This window comes from Perca flavescens, chromosome 16, assembly GCF_004354835.1.
Source record: "Perca flavescens isolate YP-PL-M2 chromosome 16, PFLA_1.0, whole genome shotgun sequence".
Lineage (NCBI taxonomy): Eukaryota > Metazoa > Chordata > Actinopteri > Perciformes > Percidae > Perca > Perca flavescens.
The window spans coordinates 21,599,665-21,623,387 of record NC_041346.1 but is presented as its reverse complement, the minus strand read 5'-3'; the positions used below and the strand labels follow the sequence as shown (position 1 = coordinate 21,623,387).

The 23,723-nt window shown below is 41.1% G+C and overlaps 1 protein-coding gene across 9 annotated transcripts in view; it reads left to right on the top strand.

The window, feature by feature from the left end:
* Positions 1-178: 178 nt before the first annotated feature.
* The window catches only part of LOC114571382 (probable E3 ubiquitin-protein ligase HERC1), a 42,410-nt gene continuing 18,865 nt past the window's right edge, over positions 179-23,723 (top strand). For 5 of the 9 annotated variants that reach the window (XM_028602290.1, XM_028602287.1, XM_028602294.1 and 2 more), the window contains exons 1-41: positions 179-319; positions 3,256-4,255; positions 5,816-5,911; positions 6,018-6,200; positions 6,315-6,527; positions 6,856-6,954; positions 7,089-7,185; positions 7,303-7,446; positions 7,684-7,811; positions 8,046-8,190; positions 8,364-8,535; positions 8,784-8,918; positions 9,159-9,324; positions 9,583-9,708; positions 10,171-10,395; positions 10,931-11,083; positions 11,189-11,321; positions 11,603-11,806; positions 11,993-12,214; positions 12,595-12,768; positions 13,555-13,669; positions 13,788-13,905; positions 14,208-14,409; positions 14,576-14,870; positions 14,979-15,027; positions 15,104-15,149; positions 15,766-16,019; positions 16,222-16,419; positions 16,615-16,735; positions 16,856-17,096; positions 17,229-17,395; positions 17,534-17,686; positions 17,798-17,895; positions 18,028-18,123; positions 19,189-19,356; positions 19,469-19,708; positions 19,805-19,888; positions 20,169-20,394; positions 21,326-21,620; positions 21,979-22,691; positions 23,433-23,637. In XM_028602290.1, the coding sequence (XP_028458091.1) occupies positions 3,287-4,255; positions 5,816-5,911; positions 6,018-6,200; positions 6,315-6,527; positions 6,856-6,954; positions 7,089-7,185; positions 7,303-7,446; positions 7,684-7,811; positions 8,046-8,190; positions 8,364-8,535; positions 8,784-8,918; positions 9,159-9,324; positions 9,583-9,708; positions 10,171-10,395; positions 10,931-11,083; positions 11,189-11,321; positions 11,603-11,806; positions 11,993-12,214; positions 12,595-12,768; positions 13,555-13,669; positions 13,788-13,905; positions 14,208-14,409; positions 14,576-14,870; positions 14,979-15,027; positions 15,104-15,149; positions 15,766-16,019; positions 16,222-16,419; positions 16,615-16,735; positions 16,856-17,096; positions 17,229-17,395; positions 17,534-17,686; positions 17,798-17,895; positions 18,028-18,123; positions 19,189-19,356; positions 19,469-19,708; positions 19,805-19,888; positions 20,169-20,394; positions 21,326-21,620; positions 21,979-22,691; positions 23,433-23,637 (7,868 nt within the window). In that variant the 5' untranslated portion in view covers positions 179-319; positions 3,256-3,286. Of the gene's footprint in view, positions 320-3,255; positions 4,256-5,815; positions 5,912-6,017; positions 6,201-6,314; positions 6,528-6,855; positions 6,955-7,088; positions 7,186-7,302; positions 7,447-7,683; positions 7,812-8,045; positions 8,191-8,363; positions 8,536-8,783; positions 8,919-9,158; positions 9,325-9,582; positions 9,709-10,170; positions 10,396-10,930; positions 11,084-11,188; positions 11,322-11,602; positions 11,807-11,992; positions 12,215-12,594; positions 12,769-13,554; positions 13,670-13,787; positions 13,906-14,207; positions 14,410-14,575; positions 14,871-14,978; positions 15,028-15,103; positions 15,150-15,765; positions 16,020-16,221; positions 16,420-16,614; positions 16,736-16,855; positions 17,097-17,228; positions 17,396-17,533; positions 17,687-17,797; positions 17,896-18,027; positions 18,124-19,188; positions 19,357-19,468; positions 19,709-19,804; positions 19,889-20,168; positions 20,395-21,325; positions 21,621-21,978; positions 22,692-23,432; positions 23,638-23,723 lie in introns of those variants that run through there. The other 4 variants (XM_028602288.1, XM_028602289.1, XM_028602291.1 and 1 more) reach the window with 4 other exon arrangements.

Sequence of the window (23,723 nt, the reverse complement as noted above, 5' to 3'; positions counted from 1 at the left end):
TTTCATATTTGTATCAATGAAGAAAAAACACCGGACTGTGTCAGGTAGGCTGGATGGAAAATATCTATTTTATACAGTCTATGGAAAATATAAGAAAAATAGGTGAATGAAGACATGATTATGATGATGATGGTTATCCCTACTCCAAGACACAAGGTGGTGGTCATCCAGCAGTGTTTGCCATCAGTGGTTTAAACTCCAGCAGACGAAGAAGAAGTAGAAAGAGGAGAAGGTTGATATGATATTCACGTCCAAGGGAGACCTCAACGGGACGGGACAGGTAACGCAAACCATTTATCTGCGGGGGTTTACGGTCAAGGTAACTAACATGTCTGTGGTGTAGCCTATTGTGTGTATAACACCCATGTTAATATTATAATACGACGTTAATGAGCTGCGGGAGTGTTTTGCTGAGAGCTATCAGCCAATAAGCGGAGGGGCTTGGTCGGTTTTGATAGCCATGGACCAGACTAGCATCTGCACTGCAGCCAGTCGTTAGCTCAGCTGTCACCGCAGATGCAATAATAATGTCACCCGGTATTTGTCAATGACAAGGCGAAGACTACGTTTCGTATTCACATATTTGGCTGTTTATGTTTATGACAATGTTACACGGAGCTAACGTTAACTATAGCCAGATATGAAAAACAATAATGCTACAAAATGTTGACATATAGCTACGCTTCAAAGTAAGAAGCCATATACAGCAAGGCTGGATAATGGCGTTAATTGTAATTTAATTAAATTATCCTGTCGGCTAATGCCCTTAGCGTGAATGTCTACCGTTAACTTCTGACAATATGACATTGTAAACGGTGCGTTTAGCTCACTGCCAATTCCCCCCAGCATTTTAAGATAAGTAGCTAAGTTGCACAAGACTGGGCACTTAACAATAATGCTTAAAGACATTAACGCTAAATTGTAATGTAGTAATAAACATTTGAGTTGCATGACAAATATTACTCGTAACGTTAGTTGGTACATTTTCACATACATAAGGCATGGTCGAATTCAATTTGCAGCGATAAATTAACTCTTATGACAGTCCAAAAAAGTGAACGTAGCCCTACACAGTAGTTAAAAGATTTTTTTGTAGCCCCAAGCTATAATGTTTTCTATACGTTTATACTTGATTGACTTTTTCATATTTCATTTGATTGATATGTATTTTGTTTTACACTGGAATCTTTAATTATTATATGATAATAATGTCAACGACCTGCTGAATTGTCTGTCTGTTCACAATGTTTAATAAAGAATAAGTAAGTTGTCAGAAATTACAGTACGCACAGTAGCTCATATTGTGGTGAAGACATTAGCAAGGTTTGTGATTACTGTAGCAGCCATTAATGCATCGATCGTCGAAATGCTTTGTCATGGTTGTCATGGCAACAGAGCAACCCTGAACGTGCTTTTTGCCCCGTAACTTCCTCCAGTTTATTCGCAATGCCTTTCAAACCCCTGAATCACCTTGCTTTAACCACTTCAATCAAATGGAAGCAGGATGGTAGAGGTCATCCCAAATAGCTGAGCTTACTCTCTTGTAGATTGACGCCAGCTATCCTGTAGGCTTATCTAGGCCACATTATATTCTCAATATTAAATCAACATATCTGAGGGTTAAGACTTTTCAGAGCTGTCCGTTTTCATTGTTAATTAAATATCTTTGTGTCTCAGAAGGTTTGTAGGGCAAAACAAGTAATTAAACAATGTGAACTATTTTCTAACATTTGGCACATAAAAGAGTTATCGATTTATAGAAAAAAACAATAGGCAAGATGAATTGATAAGGGAAATAATCATTAGTTGCAGCCAGGTTGCAGCCAAGGGGAAGAGAGAGGAAAACTTAAGAGGTGTACTTAAAGTTTATGTCCTACAATTCCAGATAGTTTGTAATCAGTGATGGTTGCGCCATATTGCTGGTGGTTGCTTGCTGGTGGTTGTCTTACCCAAAGAGCCCATTACTATATCAATGCTTGCTGTTATTTTTGGCCAGAGTGGAAACCATATAGCCCCACAGGCCTCAGGCAAGGGAAGAGAGATGACTGTGGACTATGGTGGCATGCTCATGTTTAGCAGCCTGTAACTAGCATTCTGTCCCTCATACTGGTTCATGTTTGTGTATACAAGTTTTAATCGTAGAAGAAGTTTCAGCCATGACCCATGAGTTTGGAGATTTTATGTACAATTCAAGAGCTGATTTTGTTAGTTTTAGTAGTTTTTTTGCCATTTGTAGGTATTTGAAAACGAAATGTCGTTTCCCAGGTCCAAGGTTCTAAAATTACACACATGCACGAATACACAAAAGCAACATAGACACAAATATATGCAAGTAAGAATAAAAACAGTGAATAATCCTAACCTGTTTTAACCTCCATTATGGATTGCATGGTTTTCAAGGGGTTGAGTTTACTTAACAAACCCTCATACGATTAGCCTTAAATGCTAACACTAAAATGCAAGATGGGAAAACCAAAATCTGCACTGGTGTCTGCAGTTCTTTGTTTCAGGAATGCTGTTCCCGTGAATACTGTTTGTACAATCTCCATTCAGCAGCAGCAACAGACTTGCTCTTTATTTGTTTAGAAAACAGAGAAAAAATGCAGATAGACTGGGGGTTAGGTGGAGCTCCGGTGGTTTTTGCATGGGATTGTATTTCAGATCGGCATCAGGTGACAAACTTAAAGGTGAATCACGATGTCTTTGTCAACTGCATTGATATTAATCAAATATTAATTTACTGCAAGGAAAATCAGATTGTTATCATTCATCTGCCTAATCTCTCAAAGCAGTGTTAATTCATTGACTGGCCATAATAGGAAACTATTCATGCTATTCAAATGCTATTAAACCAAATACATCCCTTTGTGCTGTGTAGCATAACGGCTTGTTAGACAAAAGTATCCTCATTAGTGTGGGTGTGTCGATTAGCTGTTATCATAGGGTGAGCTGACCTATTTCAGTGATACCCACTGGGCCTATGCCACTAGCCTGGATGTACTGTACGATGGAAAAGTTCCAACTTGAAGGAGAAACCTGACACCTTTCCTTGAATTTAGTTGGCAGGAAAACACATTATTATAACATAGGCTTTTTAGCGGCAAATGTTGCATGTAAATTTATGACAGAGATTAAATAAAAAGCCATTTCATTATGTTTATCAAGTGTGTGGAAATGATACGTGGGAATTTTATAAATCTGCCAGTTGACATCCCTCATTAGCTCTTTCGATCACATTTTCTCTCTGTCTTTCAGGCGTACATCAGAGTGTAGATAATGCTCAGACATGGTGCCTTGTCAGACCCATGTGTTGCGGAAGTGGCAGGAGCACTTCAATAGCTCCTGGGCAGCAGAAGACAGTGTACAGACAGCCAGGAGGCATGGAGCTGCTGTGCTTTACAATAAGCTCCTTCACAACAAGGAAGTGGTGACTCTGGCCCAGCCTGTTCAAGAGCTCGTCGGCCCACGCCTGCCAGACTTCGAGTGCGAGTCCAGTGCCTCAGCGGAGAAGGAAGAGTACCTGTCATCCCTACTTCACAGCCAGCGATGGCTGGCTCACCGGATGCTGTCACAAACCTCCTACACCTTGGGCCTCCACCAAAGGCTGGTAGTTCTCCAGAGGATCTACTACGCACTTCACAGCAAATACCATGACAAATTCCGCGTGCAGATGCCCTCCCAGTCCACAGACAGTGGCACCGAAAGTGGGCAACTTGAGCTGGCCTCAGAGCCCTGCCTGCCGGGGGGAGCATCCAAAGTCAAGTCGGGTACAGATGTTCTGATAGAAATGGGCGTGAGGACAGGTTTGAGTCTGCTCTTCTCGTTGCTGCAGCAGAACTGGAGATATGCAGCCTCCGTGCATCCGGAGTCGGTGCTTTGCAATGACGTGCTTGCCACAGCGTCCTCTGTGCTGTCCTCTCTACCGCCACTCTCTCTGGCCAATGAGAATAAGATCCCATCAGTTGGGCTTGACTGCCTGGCCCAGGTGGCAGACTTTCTGAAGAAGACATCAGTGAGCAGTGGGACAGGTGGGGCCGACCCCACCGGTCGGAGGTTAGCGCTGGAGCTACTGCTTGGCCTGGCCATGCAGAGAGGCTCTCTAAAGTTTCTGCTGGAGTGGGTGGAGGTAGCCTTGGCTGCTTCTATGTCTTCCTCCACCTCTACGCTGTCCTCCTCCTCACTGAGCTCCCAGCACCCAGCTGGTGTGGGCTTTGATGTCATCCATCAAACGCTTCTCCAAATGAAGCTATATTCGGTATGTCTTCAAATTTGGACCTTTTGTTTTTTTGTCTGTTGTTGCCTTCTAGTCTTTTCCGATGTTTTTGGAGTAATCCTCCTTTTACTGTATGTTCCGTTAACTCAGACATAACTGTTATTATTAACACTATTGGTGTAGGGCGGGGTGATTTATATAGATATTATATCGACATCATGATATAAGACTAGATATTGTCTTGGATTTTGGATATGGTAATATGATAAGTGTTGTCTTTTCCTCCGTACGACTCCAATGCGACTCAATGACCCTCATGTGACTAATGACCCTCAGGGGACAGAACTCACCAGATAAATGGAACTCCCCACTAGTCAGGAACTGAAGAAGCCTTTTGGATGAGAGGCGAAACGTCTTCAAGAATTTCTAGCAAAAAAAAAAATCTAATTGTTAAGATATTTTGTTAAAGCTCCAAAACTCAACCCTACAATATCGACATTGAGGTATTTGGTCTAAAATATTGTGATATCTGATTTTCTCCATTTCGCCTAGCCCTACATTGGTGTCTATTATTGGCAGCATTTTCAAGCTTCATGTGAACTCATTTAAAATTAATTTGTCCAGACATCACATTTATTTGGATTTATTATTTTTCAGAAGTTTGACAGACCATAACATGGGATAACCTGGAGTAATCAACCCAGTTGTGATTGTATGGCAACACTTGTATTTATTAAAAGAGCTTGTTCTCTTATATGGATGCATTATTAAGAAAGGCAAACAATAGCCTGCAGAAGGAATTCAGATGTGTTGACATCTCAATATGAGAATATTTCTGCCCATCGGAAATTGTCTATGTGTTTCTTCTGCTTTGCCTTGGTTTGTTACTTTATTATAAGTAGAAAGTAATTTTGCATTAATGTATTGTGGTTAGTTTACAAATGATATGAGGTAACTTACATGCACATTTATGAACATACTGATAAAGCAGGACAATTGCTCTTTACTGCCACATACCACCCTGAAGTAAGCTGTTCTTTTTTATTTTAATATCTTTCTCATCTAAAGCTTGGAGTGATGCATTAGTGTACAGATGAAGATTAAGATTCAGCCTTTCATTCATTCTTGCCCTCCCTCTGCATGCATAACGAGTCAATCTTTAGCAGGCTAATCAGCTTTTCAATATTTCTGGACAAATGACAACAAGGGCTGGGTATTGCATTAAAACGTCATGATTGATTTTGCCTGTTCTACACATAATTTAGAGCTCTGTAATAGCTAAAGATAATCCAAAGGGATTACACAACATAAAACACACTTAAGAGCTGCATTGAAGGACTGGGATCTCACATTTTTGCATCTTTGTCTGTCTGGATTTTGCCTGCTGCAGCCTGCCGGATCATGCAGGGACGTGTGGCTGTTTCTTGTTGTGATTAATACTTCTGGTTTAGAAAGAATGTGCTCATAAAAATGGCAAGTTAGGAATGAAATGAAACGGATTCATTAAACAACAAAATAATATTTACACACAGTGAGTCACAGGTTTTAGTAAAAACAGACACTGGTCAAGGCTAAACAGAAATCTGTCTTCTCTTCCCCAAGGGTTTCCGTGGGGACACCGTCAACACTCAGGTGCTGAAGAAGGATGCAGATGGACTTTGTCGACTCTCCCAGGCAGCTCTCTGCCTGTTTGAGGAGGTAAGGCAAGATTTAAGTCACATACTAAAACATACAGGCACCATTTAGAACTGTTATACTTTCCAGTAACTGACCTTATGGACCTGACCCTCCTCCCTTTTGGCAGATTTGTAACCTAGCATCCTACTGCCTGTGCTCCTGCAGCACTGATGCAGCTGCTCCTGGTTCAGAGAGTGACACAGTCATGGTGTATGTGTGGGGCAGCAACAGCAGCCACCAGCTGGCAGAGGGAACTCTGGAGAAAATCCTGCTGCCAAAGCTGACACAGGGCTTCAGTGATGCCCAAATGGTATGGCTACCCATATGGAAAGGACTAACATCTTTCCATGTAAAATAATATTAATCCATAATATTATTCTTCCCATGTCCTTACTTTTATCCATGTTGTCCTTTTTTTTTTTAGATTGAGGCAGGCCAGTACTGTACATTTTCAGTATCTGCAGATGGTTCAGTGAAAGCATGTGGAAAAGGCAGTTATGGCCGTCTGGGCCTGGGGGACTCCAACAACCAGTCCATGCCCAAAAAACTTGTGCTGGAGCCACATAGGAACATGAAGAAGGTGTCCTCCTCTAAGGGCTCTGATGGTCACACTTTGGCCATCACTGTAGAGGGAGAGGTATAAGATGATAAATCAACTACTCTACCGATACATATTTTACACATCTGCAGATTTTTCTTTTGACAGTTTTTCTATACTCTTTTTTTGTCTCAAATTACACACACAACACATTAAAGACGTGTTTCTCCCAAATCAAATATTTTAAAGAACTATTTAACATTAAATTCTTGACAGTGAAAAAACAGTGTAGAATCAGTCAAACTAACAACAGCATTTGATTTACACTTCCTGCTTTTTTTTTCTCCTCCGTAGGTGTTAGTGAGATTTTAATTGACAGATACAATTCTTTAGTTTCTTTATACAATTTTAAAAATATTTCTTTCAGGTGTTCAGCTGGGGTGATGGAGAATATGGGAAACTGGGCCATGGCAACAGTGCTACACAGAAATACCCCAAAATCATACAAGGGCCACTGTTTGGCAAAGTAAGCACGCGGAAAACACTGCTTGTTGGGGAAAAGATGGATGGGGAATTTAGACCTACATTTATTTATAAATATTTATTTGAAAAGCCATGGGATTTAACATAATCTTTCATATATTATGGTATCTCTGCCAGGTTGTTGTTTGTGTGTCTGCTGGCTACAGACACAGTGCTGCTGTGACTAACGATGGAGAGCTTTATACCTGGGGAGAAGGCGACTTTGGCAGACTTGGTACAAAACTTATTTCTCAAGTTGATTGTGCTTGTTTTGTCTCAATAATTTCATTGATTCCCCTCTTCTGGTACATCAGCAACAGCCTCTGTTGTCCTGTGTTTCTCCCCTGAGCAGGTCACAGTGACAGTCAGAGTCGGAATGTGCCCACGCTAGTGAAGGACATCAGTGGTGTCGGGCAGGTGGCCTGTGGCAGCTCCCACACCATTGCTGTGGCGCAGGATGGACGCACCGTGTGGTCCTTTGGTGGAGGGGACAATGGTATGACAGATGACATACAGTTTGATTTAAGCCCATAATGCAGTTCTGTGTGACTGCTGTAAATCACACTTTGAGTGGGAGGTTTTCATTTCTATACAGAATATAAAAGATGCTTGAAAATAACACACACTATGTCATTTTTTTAACCTAAAAACCACAGTAGCATCATTTGAGGTCTATCTTAAGAGAGCTGTTGTGAACTAATGCTGGTACTCTGACATTACTCATCCTTTTCAGGTAAACTAGGTCATGGAGACACCAATCGTGTGTATCGCCCCAAGGTGATAGAGGCCCTGCATGGATTCATCATCAGGAAAGTGTGTGCTGGCAGCCAGTCATCTCTGGCCCTTACTTCTGCAGGACAGGTGAGATGCAGCATTGTGGGTCAACTTTCAACTAACCTTAGTATGCTTCTTCAAAATAAAACCTTTCCACAAGAAGAATGTAGAAAGAGCTGAGTTTCTTTCTGCATTCTCCTTATGGAAAGCATTTATTTTGAAGAAACATACTATCACCTTAACAACTGCCTCTCAATCTGTATCGGCTCTTGATATGTTTGGTTCAAACAATGTATTTGTTTTTGACATTATTTTTTGTAGGTGTTTGCATGGGGCTGTGGCTCATGTTTAGGATGTGGTTCCTCTGAGACAACCTCTCTGAGACCTAGGTTCATAGAAGACCTGAGTATCACCAAGATCATTGATATATCCTGTGGAGACAGCCACTGTCTGGCTCTGACACACGGTAAGAGACCTACACCAGTTTATAGTCAGTTCTTCAGATGATTAGTGTAAAGAAAAACCTAGCTTTCAGAATATGTTTGTTAAATTTGGGGTAAAAATTATCATTTTAATAATTCTTTTTAATGGGATATTAAGTGTGAATGTCCTCTGACTGCAATGTTCCCCTTTCATCAGAGAATGAAGTGTATGCCTGGGGGAACAACACCATGGGCCAGTGTGGGCAAGGCCACACTTCGACACCAATTACTAAACCCAAGAAAGTCAGTGGTCTAGAGGGGGTGTCGATCCAGCAAATCACTGCTGGTACTTCTCACAGCCTGGCTTGGACCGCAGTTCCAACCGACAGGTAAAGGTTGTGTTTCCTTGGTATTAGGGAAGATATATACCATTCACCTACACTGTAAACATAAGTGATCTCACCAAATAAATCAGAATGGCATCTCTACGTTGCAACATTTCCATTGAGTGTTCAGCATTGTTTTATACTGCTGACCTGTTGTTTTCTCATCCCCTGTCAAATCTGTGGTTCTGTGTTATTATTGCTGATACGTTTGTGCTTGCACAGCTCTTTTCAAGTGACTCTGTCTTTTTCAGGCAACTGGTAGCGTGGCACAGGCCCTTTTGTGTCGATTTGGAAGAGAGCACATTCACCTATCTACGTAACTTCTTAGAAAGTTACTGTGATGGCATCGGGGATGACACACCCCCTGCCCCATTCTTATCTAAAAGGTATGAAATTAAATTAACACAGCACACTATCAGTTATGATAACATTACCTGTTACAGAAGATTGTATTTTATTATTTCTGTTTGAGACTTAATTCAGTATAGACACATCTGCAAAAAATGTTCTTATGCTGTTGTGAAAAATTACTTTTTTGTGGCCTGTTGAGCTCTGATCAGTTCTAATGAGTTGAAACCCTTAACATTTAAACGGCACTCCTAATACTCTCTGCATGTATTACTCAGGGACCACCATCAGTTTCTTTTGCTGTGCATGAAGCTGCTGTCCATCCACTTGTCCTTGGCCCATGCTGGGGGCACTGGTGCCATGGTTTTGGGGGCTCAGGGCAGGCCCCTCAGAAACCTTCTCTTCCGGCTCATAGATACCGACATGCCAGACTCCATACAACAGGTAAATTAACAGTCTGTCCCTTCCTAGATTATTTTCATTATATGCCTATGCTGTGTTATGACAAGAGGGATTGTTAGTGTCGTCTGCAGGTGTAAGAACCAAGATATTAAGAAATGTTTTGTGTCTAAATTAAATTGTGAAGCGGGTTTTTAGAGCCTGTATGTGCTAATTTTATTATATTTATAGCTTGCAGTAAATGTTAACCATTGATATCCAAGTTTCTTTTCATATTGTGTTGACATTTCTTTCCATCCTCAGGCAGTTCTGAACACGCTGTCCATTGGTGCATCCCTGCTACTTCCTCCACTGAGGGAAAGAACAGAACTGCTTCTGTCCCTCCTTCCTCAGGGTCCTCAGAGCTTGAATGTCCTTTCCAAAGGACAGGTATTTAGAGCTATTTTGTGCCATTTTAAACATTGCCTATAGTAGTGATGGTAGATGAGAGTAGATGATTATCGTGACCAAATTTGTTTTTTGTGCATTTGTGCCTCAATACATTATCAGGCAGTAATGTCTTTTTTGGTGTAAATACAGAACATACTTAAACAATTACATTTAAACTACTTAAAAAAAAAACATGTATTTTTCCTTTGCTGCATGGCTTTTTCTCATTTTCAGTATAACTTTTATCCACATAGTTGGCTATAAAATGGATGGATAAAGCTAGCAAACACTGTGTTTGTCCAAATCACAGCACCAACTTGGAGCGTTGCTTGGCAATATGTAATAAAGAATTGATTCTTGTAAAAATGTGAAGAAAAAAAAAACATTCTTCTCTGCAGAGATGTTCTGGTAAATGATCAAATAAACAAATCCCTCTTCTTCTTTCCTCTGTATCTTTCAAAGCGTCTGCAGTTAGACATGGTCCTCAGCAGCCTCCAGGATCAAAGCCATGTAGCTTCTCTACTAGGTTACAGCAATTTTGGGGAGGTGACAGCCCTGGTACCCCCTCTGACACCCGCTATGTCCGTTGGGCCGCCCTCCACATGCAGCTCTGTTATGGCCTACGACCCTCTGCACTTAGCAGAGGTGCTGCTCAGAACCCTTCTCCTCAGCATAGGCTTTTACACGGTATGGAACGGAGGACCCTGTGCATTTGTATGTGTGTTAAAGTGGGATAGATTTACGCTTTAACTTTTAGGCAAATGTAGTGCATTGTTTTCTCTATCAAATCTTGTTGCCTGTCTTTACAAATGTTCCTATATTCACCTCCGCCAAAGGGGGTTAAGTTTTCGGCTCAGTTGGTTTGTTTGTCTGTCAGCAGTATTTCGGAAAAACTACAAACCCAGTTTTCATGAAACTTGGTGGAAGGGTGTAGCATGAGCAAAGGAAGAACCCATTACATTTTGGAGCATATCCCACTGGGCAGATACACAAATTATTTGTCACTTTCGTGAACTTTGCGAGATATGGCATTTGTTCTGCATTTACGTGATGTCTGAATAATCGTAAAAATAAGTTCCAGACCACTGTATTAACTTTGCGGGATCTGCGCTCTCCGGTGCCCTTCTAGTGTCTGGATATTTTAGTGGTTTTCTCACTGAATTAGAGTTGATGTTCATACTCCTTCACATGTTTTCTGTTTTTTTTTGGTGTATTCATACAGGAGCGGGCATTTGGGGAACTGGAGAAAAATAGTGACAAACAGCTATCAAGTGATAGCCAGGGACAGACTGATCCTCCCTGTCACTTCCACCAGCTGCTGTCTGGACTTCACAAACACCTGCTTGGCCATTGCTACATCCATTCCAGCCCTGAGGTACACTTCTATTTACATATATTTATTCATTATAACTAATATTTTACCCAGAGCTCTGTAGTCATATAGTTGCATTTATGCTCACACAATTCCGCTGTTCTGTAGGATGACAGCAGTGTCAAGCTGCTGCGTGAGCATCTTTACCTGCTTCTTCCCTGTGCTGCTGAGACACTCCGGAGATCCACCAAACTGTTGAAGGAGAGTTCCCTGGATAAACAAATAATCAAGAAACTGCACAGTAAGGATAATGGCTGTTAACAAGTGTGTGTTATTATAACCTAGTTACTCTACTGTCCCACATATTTTCTGTTCTTATGCACAGAGAGAGATTTTAGAGCAGCTGTGTCAGTCAACACTGAGGTGTCAGTTGGTCTCAGGACAAGCACATATACACATTCTACAAATGTATTTTAAAATCCATGGTTTAGTCTTCTACTTTGCTTCTATATCTCTCTGTATTTCTCAGTTATTTTTTTCAGTCACTCTAATCCCCGTCTCTCATCTTAACCCTTGCCCCAGTGGTGTTGTACAACTCAGTGGCTGGCGGCCTGCTGTGCCAAGTAATGTACTCCTTGCTGCTGCTGCCCCTGGGCATAGTTCAACCCCTCCTGAGCCATTTACTGGCAGTGTTGGAACAACTCAATGATTTCAACAGGTTGCTGCCCGAGACAGGCCTCCTGGAGCAACAAGAACTGGGGCTAGAGGCTCAGAAAACCTGTTTAGGTCAGTGGAAGTTTGATTAATGCTTGACCCATTGATTTAACCTTATTGATGTTATTAGTGGTACTGTAACATCAGTGTCACAGGTTTATTTTTTTAATTAATTTAATTCACATTTTTACCCTTAAGATTCTTCTTACAGGATAAAATATAGAAAAGTTAAACAATGACAAGGGATCTTCCTTACAGATAAAAGTGAGGAAAACACATGCCTTGGACAGCAGCAACAGGAGGAGGAGTGCAAGTGGGTCTGGCTGTTGGATCTGGAACGGTCTGTTGCGTTGGCAGTCGGCCGTTGCCTTGGTGGTATGCTGCAAGGGCCGCCGCCATCACTCCAGGAGAAAACGTCAGAGTTCTGGCTATCAAATGTCCTCCTCAGGAATGGGCTTGAGATGGACTTTGAACAGCTGGGTAGGAAAACATACTGCTTGCTCTTCATGCTTTCATATGAGCCAATGTAATGTGTTGGCAAATAGATAACAAATGCATGCAATGTTCATCCCCAGAATAATGTTGCACCAATGTGTCCACGTTCTGTTTGGGACCACTAATAATTAAACCACATTATTTGCCAACTAGCAAAGAGGATGTAAGGGAGACTACTAATGAGTAAAGAGTAATGTTTACGTTTTGTTGTTGTTTATTAGGTAGTTGACAGTAGATCTAGACAGGAAACACAGGGATAGGTTGAAGGTGTACCTCATATTGTATAAATACTGAAGGGCATCTTATACAATGAGGAAATAATCTGTTCACTTGTCCTATGTCCCATATGGTTGTTTGTCCGTCAGAATCGAGCATGGCATGGCTGACTGAGGTGGTGCTGCTGGGCAGTAGTGATGCCAGGCTGGCAGAGCTCAGTCTGAATGAGGAAACCAGGACTTTACTGGAACTGGCACTGGGAACCTCCAGAGGACCTGCAGGTGGCCTGTGGCGGAATATGCAGGAGTATGCTCACAGCAAAGGTACTGTGATTTGCACGTTTGTTTGTGTGTATGCCTGTGTTTCAAAGTTTATAATGTATGTAATTATAAGTAATAAGATATGAATATGCATCTGTATACATGTACTTGCTGTGATAATTGCTGCAAAATACATCATATATTTGTACATATACATATACATATACAGTACAGGCCAAAAGTTTGGACACACCTTCTCATTCAATGCGTTTCCTTTTATTTTCATGACTATTTACATTGTAGATTCTCACTGATGGCATCAAAACTATGAATGAACACATATGGAATTATGTACTTAACAAAAAAGTGTGAAATAACTGAAAACATGTCTTATATTTTAGATTCTTCAAAGTAGCCACCCTTAACTTTTTTATTAATAAGGGAAATAATTCCACTAATTAACCCTGACAAAGCACACCTGTGAAGTGAAAACCATTTCAGGTGACTACCTCATGAAGCTCATTGAGAGAACACCAAGGGTTTGCAGAGTTATCAAAAAAAGCAAAGGGTGGCTACTTTGAAGAATCTAAAATATAAGACATGTTTTCAGTTATTTCACACTTTTTTGTTAAGTACATAATTCCATATGTGTTCATTCATAGTTTTGATGCCTTCAGTGATAATCTACAATGTAAATAGTCATGAAAATAAAGAAACACATTGAATGAGAAGGTGTGTCCAAACTTTTGGCCTGTACTGTATATATTTTAAATTCTGGTCCTCAGGTTGTGTCTTTTTTTGTGTGTGACTTTGTTGTAATTGAGTTGTGTTGTTTTGCTGTGAGAGCAGAATGGGAGAGTGGAGGCTCTTCAGGCGAATGTTTGCTGCAGACTGTCTGTCGCTGCAGTCTGGCTGCTCTTCTGAAACACACTGGACTGCAGAATGAGGCCTGTTGGCAGGACAGGTCAGTAAGACACATTTAATATAACTGAAATGCCTGTTCTATTTAAAAAAAAAATGAAATTATGTAAAATTCAATCAGCAATGCTAATCACCTACTTTATCCACTTACCTTGAGCCAGATATGAGCCCTGTGAGATGCTGTTAGACGTCTATGAAGCGGTTTATAAAATCCGAAGCACTCTGTTGGCCCATAAAAACTCACCAAGGATGTCACAGGTGCAGACTGCTGTCAAACAGGTACCATTACTAAAATGACTCCACTTTATGTCAAAACCAAACATTATGCAATGCAGCTATTTTTGACAAAGTTAAACAATTATAGAACAAAGCAGAGTGATTTATAAACAATGTATAGTTTTATATTTGTTCTGTAAATATTATAGGAAAATTGTATTTTTCTGCATTAATATGAAACATTATTGCATTGTACTTTTTGGGCAATTTATTTCATAGTTTATTTTTATTTAAAACGGACTCAGATAATCTGATTAAAAATGAGAGAAAACACAGGTGTATTTAACACATGTCTTGTATTGCAGACCACTCAATCTCCCCAAAGTCCTGATGCAGACAGGCAAGAGCCGGGCACCTCAGTGGAGCAGGAGGGAAAACATCCTGAGCAACGGTCAGGAGGTCACTGCAGCCGGGAGGTGCAGGTGCCCCCACCCCCCACAGCAAACCACAACCAGGAAGAGGTTGCAGAAGAGGACACGTTTGGAGACAGTCGTATGTACCTGTCAGGTTAGAAATGTATATCTCTATGTCTGAAATAAATGTGTTTTCTTATATCTTAAAGATAGACAGACCCAGGCAGAAACACACACACACACACACACACACACACACACACACTCATTATCATCATTACGACCCATCTGATCCTCACATGACTTTCCTGTCTCTGCAGAAGTCCTAGAATCGTTCATGGCCACCCGGGAGGCCATGCAAGTACAGCAGAATGTGACAGTGTATGAATCCTTTGGCACTTCCACCCTCCCCAGCAGCATGGAGAGCCCAGTCAGCCCAGAGAGGGAGCTAGATCCCAAGCAGCAGTGGGAGAAGCAGAGGGAATCTGAGGAAAGCTTGGGTTTCCCTGACGCCTGCCATCTGGTGGTGTCCCGCTGTCTCTTCCTCCTGCTGGGGGTCAGGCCTGCTTGTGTGGAACCCAGCGAAAGGGAGAACAGTCATGCTACTGGAGCAAGGTAGAGTTTGTGTTAGGCAGCCATGTTTATGTTATGGTATTTTTGAGAGTTTGCTTTTTAGTGCAGTTGTGTTTTCTGCACTAACCGTCCGCATTATCCCACTTTTAGGAAATCAACAACAGAATTCTTAATGATGGCTGCTGATGGCCGAAAACAGGTGAGTCTTATACTTTATCAAGATTTGGCCCCATGCCTCTTTATCAGTGCTAATGTATTGTCTCTGTCTTACTTAGTCTGACCAATCCAAACACTCATTGGGATCTTCCAAGAATAAAATGGGTAGGTGGAATATGTATACTCCTTAATATTTGTTCAATTAATGCATTTTTAAAAGATAACTCTTACCCTAAAGCCATGTATTGAAGGAATAGTTTAGCAGAGAATTAGATGGGAGATCAATACCACTCTCATATCTGTGTGCTATATATAAGGCTACAGTCAGCAACCTGTTAGCTCAGCATAAGGACTGGGAACAGGGAGAAACAGCTAGGCCTGGCTCTAGCCTGGCAAGAAAGTGAAGAAACGTATTTCCCAAAATGTCCAAATATTACTTTTAATATTGTGTCAGTACTGTACATTTTTTAATCTTCTTATTGTGTACTGAACTTAGAGTTGTCTCTTTGGGTCAGCAAAGGTTGTTGCACGTCAAGTCTGAGTTATTACAGGGGAACGTACTGTAGCGTGACAGAAGGAATGCATATAGATAAAACATTTTCAATTATTCCCATCTTGTACATTTTCTGCTCCGTGCACAACTTGTTTGGACGTCAGACAAAATTAACACACCAAGTATGTTTTTAAATAAAACTGAATGATTAACTCTAAGAGGGTGTTGGAAGTTAATATCAGAAAAGACAGAATACTGGCCTTTATTCTTCAGGTCTGTTTGTTCCAGGCTTACCTCTGTGTTCTCTGGGCATCATGAAAGACGCTTGGGATCGCCTGCGGCAGTGTATCAGCCCAACCACCAGCATGTCCCACTATGGCAACAACACGTTGCCTATTCTTAACCAGGTGTTCCACTTTGTCTGTGGAAGCCTGATCCACGTGCCATCCCCCTCACCAACATTGCCGGGTGGACAGACTTGTAGTCAAGCAGATCCGAAGGCCATTACTTTTGCTATACTCCAGCAGCAACAGAGGGCTGAGGTAATAAGATTTTTCTACAAGCACAAGCACACCGTTAATTATTACAGCTGAAGAATGAGAGTACCCCATAACACCTATATGTTCTTTCATTGGTTTCATCATGTTTTTGACGTTTTAAGTCTCATTAATGTAATGGCTGTCTTCAGTGACTGCATTTAAAAGGTCTGAACTAACTACTAACTTTTCCCTTTGTTGTGATCAGCTGCGTCTGGAGGCCTTGTGTCAGATGTCATTCTTCCTGTCTAAGATGGAGGAAAAGAGCAGTGGGTTCACAGTCTCCCCTCAGTTTCCTGCATTGTTGCAGTCCGTGCAGCTTCAGTTCCTCTCAGGATGCTTTGCTTTGGGAACACAAATAATTGGCTGTCACTCTGGAGCTAATTATGAGATGCAGCATTACATGGTACATCTTGTAATCATGCTATGACAATGTTTGTGTAGATGTTTATGAAAGCTGTAAAGACATAATTAATGAATATTTAATTCAAGCCAGATTGGGAGAGGAGAATCTCTGAATATTGTATTCATTTGGTATGTTTGTTCTACATTACCATTTTGTTGTATAAATTACCCTCCAATCCCTTTTATCTTAATCCAGTCTGGTACGCATTCAGCTTCTCCGGATACACAAAGAGAGCTACAATCCGCAGCCCACATGTTCTACCAGCAGGTAGTGCGTGTCCTCAAACAGAGGGTCCTGTTGGAAAGAGAACATCCAGGTTTGTTCATTATTGTTTCACATGTCTTTAACAAAGTATGCTTTCATTTGCACTGCCTTGTACAACTCCCTGTTGCAGCAGTTTTTATTTTATTTTGCATGATGTCTCTATAATACCCAGGTTCCTGCCAGCACCTTCTCCTAGCTACAATGTTTGCATTGAATTTCTGCTACCAACCAGTGGACCTGGTGCTGGTCATCAAATGTGGCATCCTGGAAATCCTTTCCATGCTGACCAACAACAGCTGTGCACTGATGAACCAGGGTTGGTTTGCAGCCCCCAAATCTGGATCCATGCTGCTAAGTGGGGCTGTTAGACTAGCTTGTGCCCGCCTGCTTCAGATATTGACTGTGGCTGCAAGGTGAGAATGAAGAGACTCTAAACAGCTGCAACAAAGTGTGCATTAGTTCTTCTACTATTACTTTGATTAATTGAAAACTGAAAATACACTTTAGTGTTTACATTTGCATAACAAATTGTCCTGTGCTCTCAGCTCCTGTGAGGATTTGCTGCCTATGGATGTATCCCATGCTCTGATGGAAGTGATGTGGGAGCAGCTACAAAATATCCTGTATACTTTCCACCAACAGCAGACAGCAGAGAGAGGAACAGCTGAGAGAACAGATCTGGACTCCAGCAGCAAGAGCGCAAATCAAATTGGTGTTGCATATTTAGCTATATTAAAGTATTTTTTTACAGAGAGCACATTGAAATATGTTCTTTTTAAGGACGGATGTCCTTTTTTTAATAGCCCTTCTGTTTTTGAGTGTAGTTTTCTTTTTGTTTTTGTTGTTTTAGGAGTGGAAAGCTGCAAAGTGGTTGAATCTCAGCTTGCAGATTTCTTGGTGTTTCTGAGGCGTGTCCTGTCATTAAGAGTAATGAAAAGATTTTCTACTTTTGTTAAATGGATTGATCCACTCATGACAATTATTTCACACAAGTGCTCTTCAGGTAAGACAATTTGAAACAGTAATTTAAAACGGCATTGATATTGGTTACAGTATAGAACAGTTTACTTTAGTTCCTTTTAATTCCCTGTTCCCCTCTACCGTCCTCTTTTAGGATCCCCGTGCTTCCAGAACCTTCGCACTAAGCTTTTGGCCTTCCATGTTTTAGAAAGACTGTTACCTGCTTGTTCTGAACCTGTTCAAATTCAACAGGTATGATGTAAAATTGCAAATACAACATGCAAGTGAAGATATTTATGCATTCAACATTTGAGTTTGAAACTGTGAATGTGATAATGAAGGCGTTATCCTTTACATTTATTCCTCTTCTCTGTTTTCCCGTAGATTGTAAAACAACTCTTTCAGCTCATGTCTGTTTATATGTGGAAGGAACCACTGGCTGAGAAGAACCATGAGGAGATGGCTGAAAAAGAAAAGGGGGTAATACAGCAGTACTACACAGATATGGAAAAGGCTTCTAGATTCCCTGATATGAACTGCTCTCAGTTGGTTCAAAAGACTTTTTTTCAATAATAATACTATGTACTTTGAAGACTTGTGTACTTCTCACTATACTATACCTCTTGCTATATAATACTGCTATCTAAGCAGTATAATTTCAGTATGTTATTATGCAAAACAAATTGTCCATGCAGTTCTATGGCATGTCTTGCCTAATGATGTGTTTACTCACATTGTAGCTACTGATCTGCTCTCTCAAAAACAAAATGAGGCAAAAATTGATTAGTTACCTAATGTACATAAAGAATAGGGCAGTCATTCTCCTTTTTTCATGCAGTATATTTTTGAAGGTTTGTGCTATCGCAATTCTAAACTTGAGTAAAAGTTTCACAAAATGCTCCACTGCAAACCGTTTAAATTAAGTTGTGTGTTGTTATTAAGTCATCCTGTTTTCTTAATTTTAAGAAATTATTGCATGCCCCATTTTAAGGTATAAATAAATTGCTAGCCTTAGCGTTTTGTTCCCTACATTAAAAAAAAACCCTGTCTCAGTTTATACACAATTCGATCAAAATGTTTCTAAATAATCAGCTTATCATAACCCTCATAACAATATCAGAAAAGGTGTTGATGTTTTCTTTTGACAATTGTGAATGAATGCAGTAATCCAAGACTCAGACAATGCTGTGTTTGAAAATCACTCCTGGCAGTAATGAAATTGAAAACAGCAGGGCTTCTTGATAGAACAGATGGGCCTGTTCTCCATGGTGGGGGTGGAATGAGAGGTGGGAGAGGACAGGAAAATAACAACACATTTTTATGTTAATTTAATGTTCCCTGTATTTCATAGTTAATAATTATAAGTGTCATATAATTTAAATCATGTCGTTGTATGACTTTATGTTTCTATTTTCTTTACATTTATCCACTGCTATTACACATTGCAACATGTATTTATTTATTAATTTACTGTAGTTATTCAGATGATGAACATTGCTGGTAAACTGTGCTTCTCTCCCCCCCTCCCAAAATCATGCTTTGCAGAACCCTGGCAGCTATGATGAATGTATTCCCATTGGAGATTTTTCATTTGACCCACACAAGATAATCTGCGGTTCTTTGGAGAGTGGGAACATCCTATCCCATGGCTCAGGAGGGAAAGGTTACGGCCTGGCAACCACAGCCATCACATCTGGCTGTTTTATTTGGAAGGTAGGGACTGGTAGTTACATAAAGAAAAAAAGCTAACTAAATTGCCAAATTTTACCACTGAAAAGTGTTGAGAGAACATGTTTAACAAACTGACCAAAACTTCTCTCCTCAGTTCTACATTACCAAAGAGAATAGAGGCAATGAGGGCACATGTATTGGCGTGTCACGTTGGCCAGTCAGAGATCACAACCACCACACCACCAGTGACATGTGGCTGTATCGTGCCTACAGTGGCAACCTGTACCATGGGGGGGAACTGGTCCGCACACTTCCTTCATTTACCCAGGGTGACACCATCACCTGCATCCTGGACATGGAGGCTCACACCATATCATTTGCTAAGAATGACAAGGTCTGACCAAATGTTCACAGTCAGTATTCAGGGCTTTAATTCTTATTGCCTGTTGTGTTTCTCTGCAATCTCTGCGTGTTTATGTTTTTCTGCTAGGAGCCAAAGTTGGCATTTGAAGGCGTGGTAGCCTCTGAACTGTACCCCTGTGTGTTGTTCTACAGCAGTAATCCTGGAGAGAAGGTACTTGATATAATGTACATACTGTACTATAGGCACTTACTTCCCATCTTTGAATCATGTGTAGGTATTGGTGCATTTTTGCCACTAAACATTTTAGTTAAGTTAAAGACCAGGAGAACTGCTAGCTACCTGTACAGTGAAATGACTGCAGAGTGAATGTGTAAAGCAAGTGAAGATGAGTTTTCTTGGCTATTCCAGGAAATGTCTTGAAATTTCACATACATTTTATTTCAGGTGCATTTTGTAGTGCAACAAAATGGTGCCTCTGTATTTCTCACAGGTGGCACTGCGTGACCTCCAGATGCGAGGCATGCCCAGTAATCTACTTCCCGGGGAGCCTCTGTGCAGTCCTCGGACCACGGTGCTGCTGGAGTCAACAGTGCAGCTTCTCCGTCGGCTCCATCAGTGTGAACAGTGGGCCTCGCACATCAACCACTACATCCACACCCACCTGGAGCTCATTGGGCCCCTGCTGAAAGAGGATGACTTAGGAAGCTTCAATCCAGGTCAGACACGGCATGTTTAGCCTGCCCTTTTGTTAATAGACCTTGCTTTAGTTTAATTTTATAAAATTTGATAGCACAGGAAACCTTTATATCTTCAACTATTTTCAAAAAAGGTAAAAATTATAATGGCACTTAGTAGTTTCTGAATGTTTATTTTACAAACAACAATCATACCTTAGACATGCACTGCTGCATTATTTCTTAGATAGTGATAGTGGACAGGTGACAGGAAACGAGGGAAAGAGAGATGCAACAAAGATCCCCGACCAGATTCAAACCAAGGAAGTTGCGACTCATTGTCTTAACTCCTTAGGGCTTTCTTTTCAATTTGCACCCTTATTGTTCAGATGTCCTTGTCCCAGGAGAGAGCCGATACCTGACCTGCTAGGTACTCCGTATAGGTATTCTGATCCTGCTAATGCTAAATTAAGAGTGGCTGGCCATTCTGGCAGTTTACACTTTGATTCTTTGGGTTACTCTGTTGGGCAGCCACCCTCATTGTTTACCTAAATTCACCAGGCTTGAATGAACTTCCTTGAAAGTCAGGTTTGTGTAATACTACTCCGTAAGATTTTGACAGGCCTCTCCATCACAATAGAAACACTATACTCCCTGAGGTCAGTTTAATTCTCTCAGCTTCACATTATCTTTTAATTATGTGAAACTAAAATGAAATTAGCGATCCCTGTCAATCACAATTTGGCTACAGTGGACCAAGCAATGGCAACAGCTGGATGAAAACCAGTGGTGTTTGATTTGTTACATCTTCGGCTTGAGCATATGACCACTGTAGAGTATCCAGTATTTGGAAATCAATATTGAAGGCAATGGATGACGTTTATAAAAATGTACCATCCTTATAAGGCATTTTATTCATGCCTATTACGTATTACACTTTCATTTCTTCTCACTGTCTCACATTCTTCTACAGGCCTCAGTCCCCCACACTTTGAGAAGGAAGAGAATGAAAGAGACCCAGACGTTGCTGTTGACAACACAGGGGAATTGTTGGCACGTCGTCGGTCCCTGTCAGAGGCCAAGCTAGCTGCTCTTTGCACCGAAGTATGGCCGGTACTGGCCCTGATTGGAGGAGTGGACAGTGGTCTCCGTGCTGGAGGTCTGTGCCTGCACAAGCCCAGTGGGCGCAGGGCCATTCTGCTGGGAGTCCTGAAAGAAGGAAGCTCCCTGGCCAAGCTTCAGTGGGAAGAGGCAGACCTCTCTGTCAGGTATTACAAATATATACAGTATATATTCATATGCCAACTTATTTATGGTATGATATGTCTTTGCATATGTTTCTTAAACGATGATTCTCATTAACTTCCATTAAACAATTTAGTTTAATTTTCTTGTTTTGGTCCTTTCAGCATGTTTATTACTCTGTATAATTCTTTTCTGTTAGTCTTTATTTTTCCTCCTCTGCAATCTGTCTAACATCTTTATTTTCGTCATTTACCCCCCTGATCTTACTTTCTTCTTGCTTTTTCCTCTTCATTCTTAAATCCATTAACCCCCTGTTGAATCCGTCCTGGTGTCACTCCATGCTGTATCTGTGGGTTCCTCCCATCCTTTCCAATAACTAAGCTCCATGAATTCTTGGTCACCCAGCGACACGCCGATCATCTCATTGGAGCCCTGTGACATATCCTGCTGCGATGTCACCCCACTCGGAGGCCTCAAACCCACGGTGTTGTTAGACCTGATTTATTTGATGGGGCTGCTGGAGGAGCAGGGATGGCTGGGGGCTCATCTAGCCTTAAACCCTAAAAGCAAAAACTCGGAGGAGAACATTGAAGAGAGTGAGATGGTCGAGCCAGACCCCTTCCCATCACCGTCCTCAACCAAAGATGCCACAAAGATCGGTGACCATCATGAGTTGACCTGTCTACCCCAACCTCCCCAGACATCCCAAACCTCAAAAGTGGACGCTTTTGCACATGAACTGAGAGCAGTTAGGGTTTCATACCTTCTTATTGGAGCTTTGAAATCCCTGACTGTCATTTTTAGTTGTGAGAAGCTATCAGATTTGCTCTTAGTGCCTAAACATGACCCTCCAAACTCCTCAATTAGTCCCATTTCCAGCCCGAACCCTGACCAGGCAAAAGCCAGCAGCAAACAGTGGGATGAGAGTGCTGAGCTGAGATCGGTGCTGCAGTATGTGGTGCAGAGCATGGTGAAGTGGGCAGTCAGGCCCTGCCCCATCAAACAGGGCGTGTCTCTTGTAGACCTGGAAAGGGCTCAGATCATGATCTACAAAGGTGCCCTTAGCAGACTGCAGGAGGACAAAGAACACAAAGGTATCTAGATTTATGGTTAAGATTGCAGATATATTGGTAGTTATTTTAGTTTGTTAAACTGTTGCAGAGCTGTAGGGTTGAAACTTGGACTTTTGTCAGGCTTAAATTACAAAGATGAGGACTGAGGACCTGACTTGGATTTCTAACATTGACATGTAGGTCTTGCTTAGCCACACAGCATGATTATTTCATTATTTGGCCTTTGCAGTGAAAGGATTTATATAGTATTAGGGCTGCAACTAATGATCTGTTGATCATTTTCTTGATTGTTTGGTCTACAAAACAATAAATAAAAAATGCCCACCACTATTTCCCAGAGCCTAAGGTGACGACTTCAACTATCTTGTTTTGTCTGACCAACAGCAGACAACCCAATAAACAACTGGTTTACAATAAATTTAAGACAGGCTAAAGCTTCAATGCATTAAAGAAGCTGGAACAATCAATTGTCAGATTAGCTCATTTGCTTTCTGTTGATCGACTAATCTTTTTAGCTCTAGTTCGTCTGTAAAAAACACCATTAAAAGCTTTAAAATGAAAATGTTGAAATGACACGGTAATAATTAACATTCAAAGAAAGACTTGCATCTTGACTTGCAATTTGCTTATGAAGACTTGTGACCGGACTTGTCCTGAAAGACTAGGGAGTTGGACTGATAGATTTAAAAACTAAATAAAAAGCATAGTATAATAATAAGTACTGAGTGTGATCTGACCTTTCGCTTCTCTTTGTCCTTGCAGAATCTGACCACATTCAGCCCATTTCTAAGTCCTCCAGCTCCGTGTCCTTGTACAGCGCGGGTTCAGAAGGCACTGCCATCTTTGGCCAATCAAGCAGAGCCTCTGCCTCATCCTCTAACACTGACTTGGCATCCTCTCTGCCAACACACCTGCAGGCGGATGGCCTTGATAATTTTAACCCTTTCTTTCCCATCAGCCTCCTCCAGTGAGTATAGAATGGGTTAATTGTGAATGATTTTCATTTGATTTAACTGTTGGTTGAGTAATTCATACTAAACATATTGAATGGAC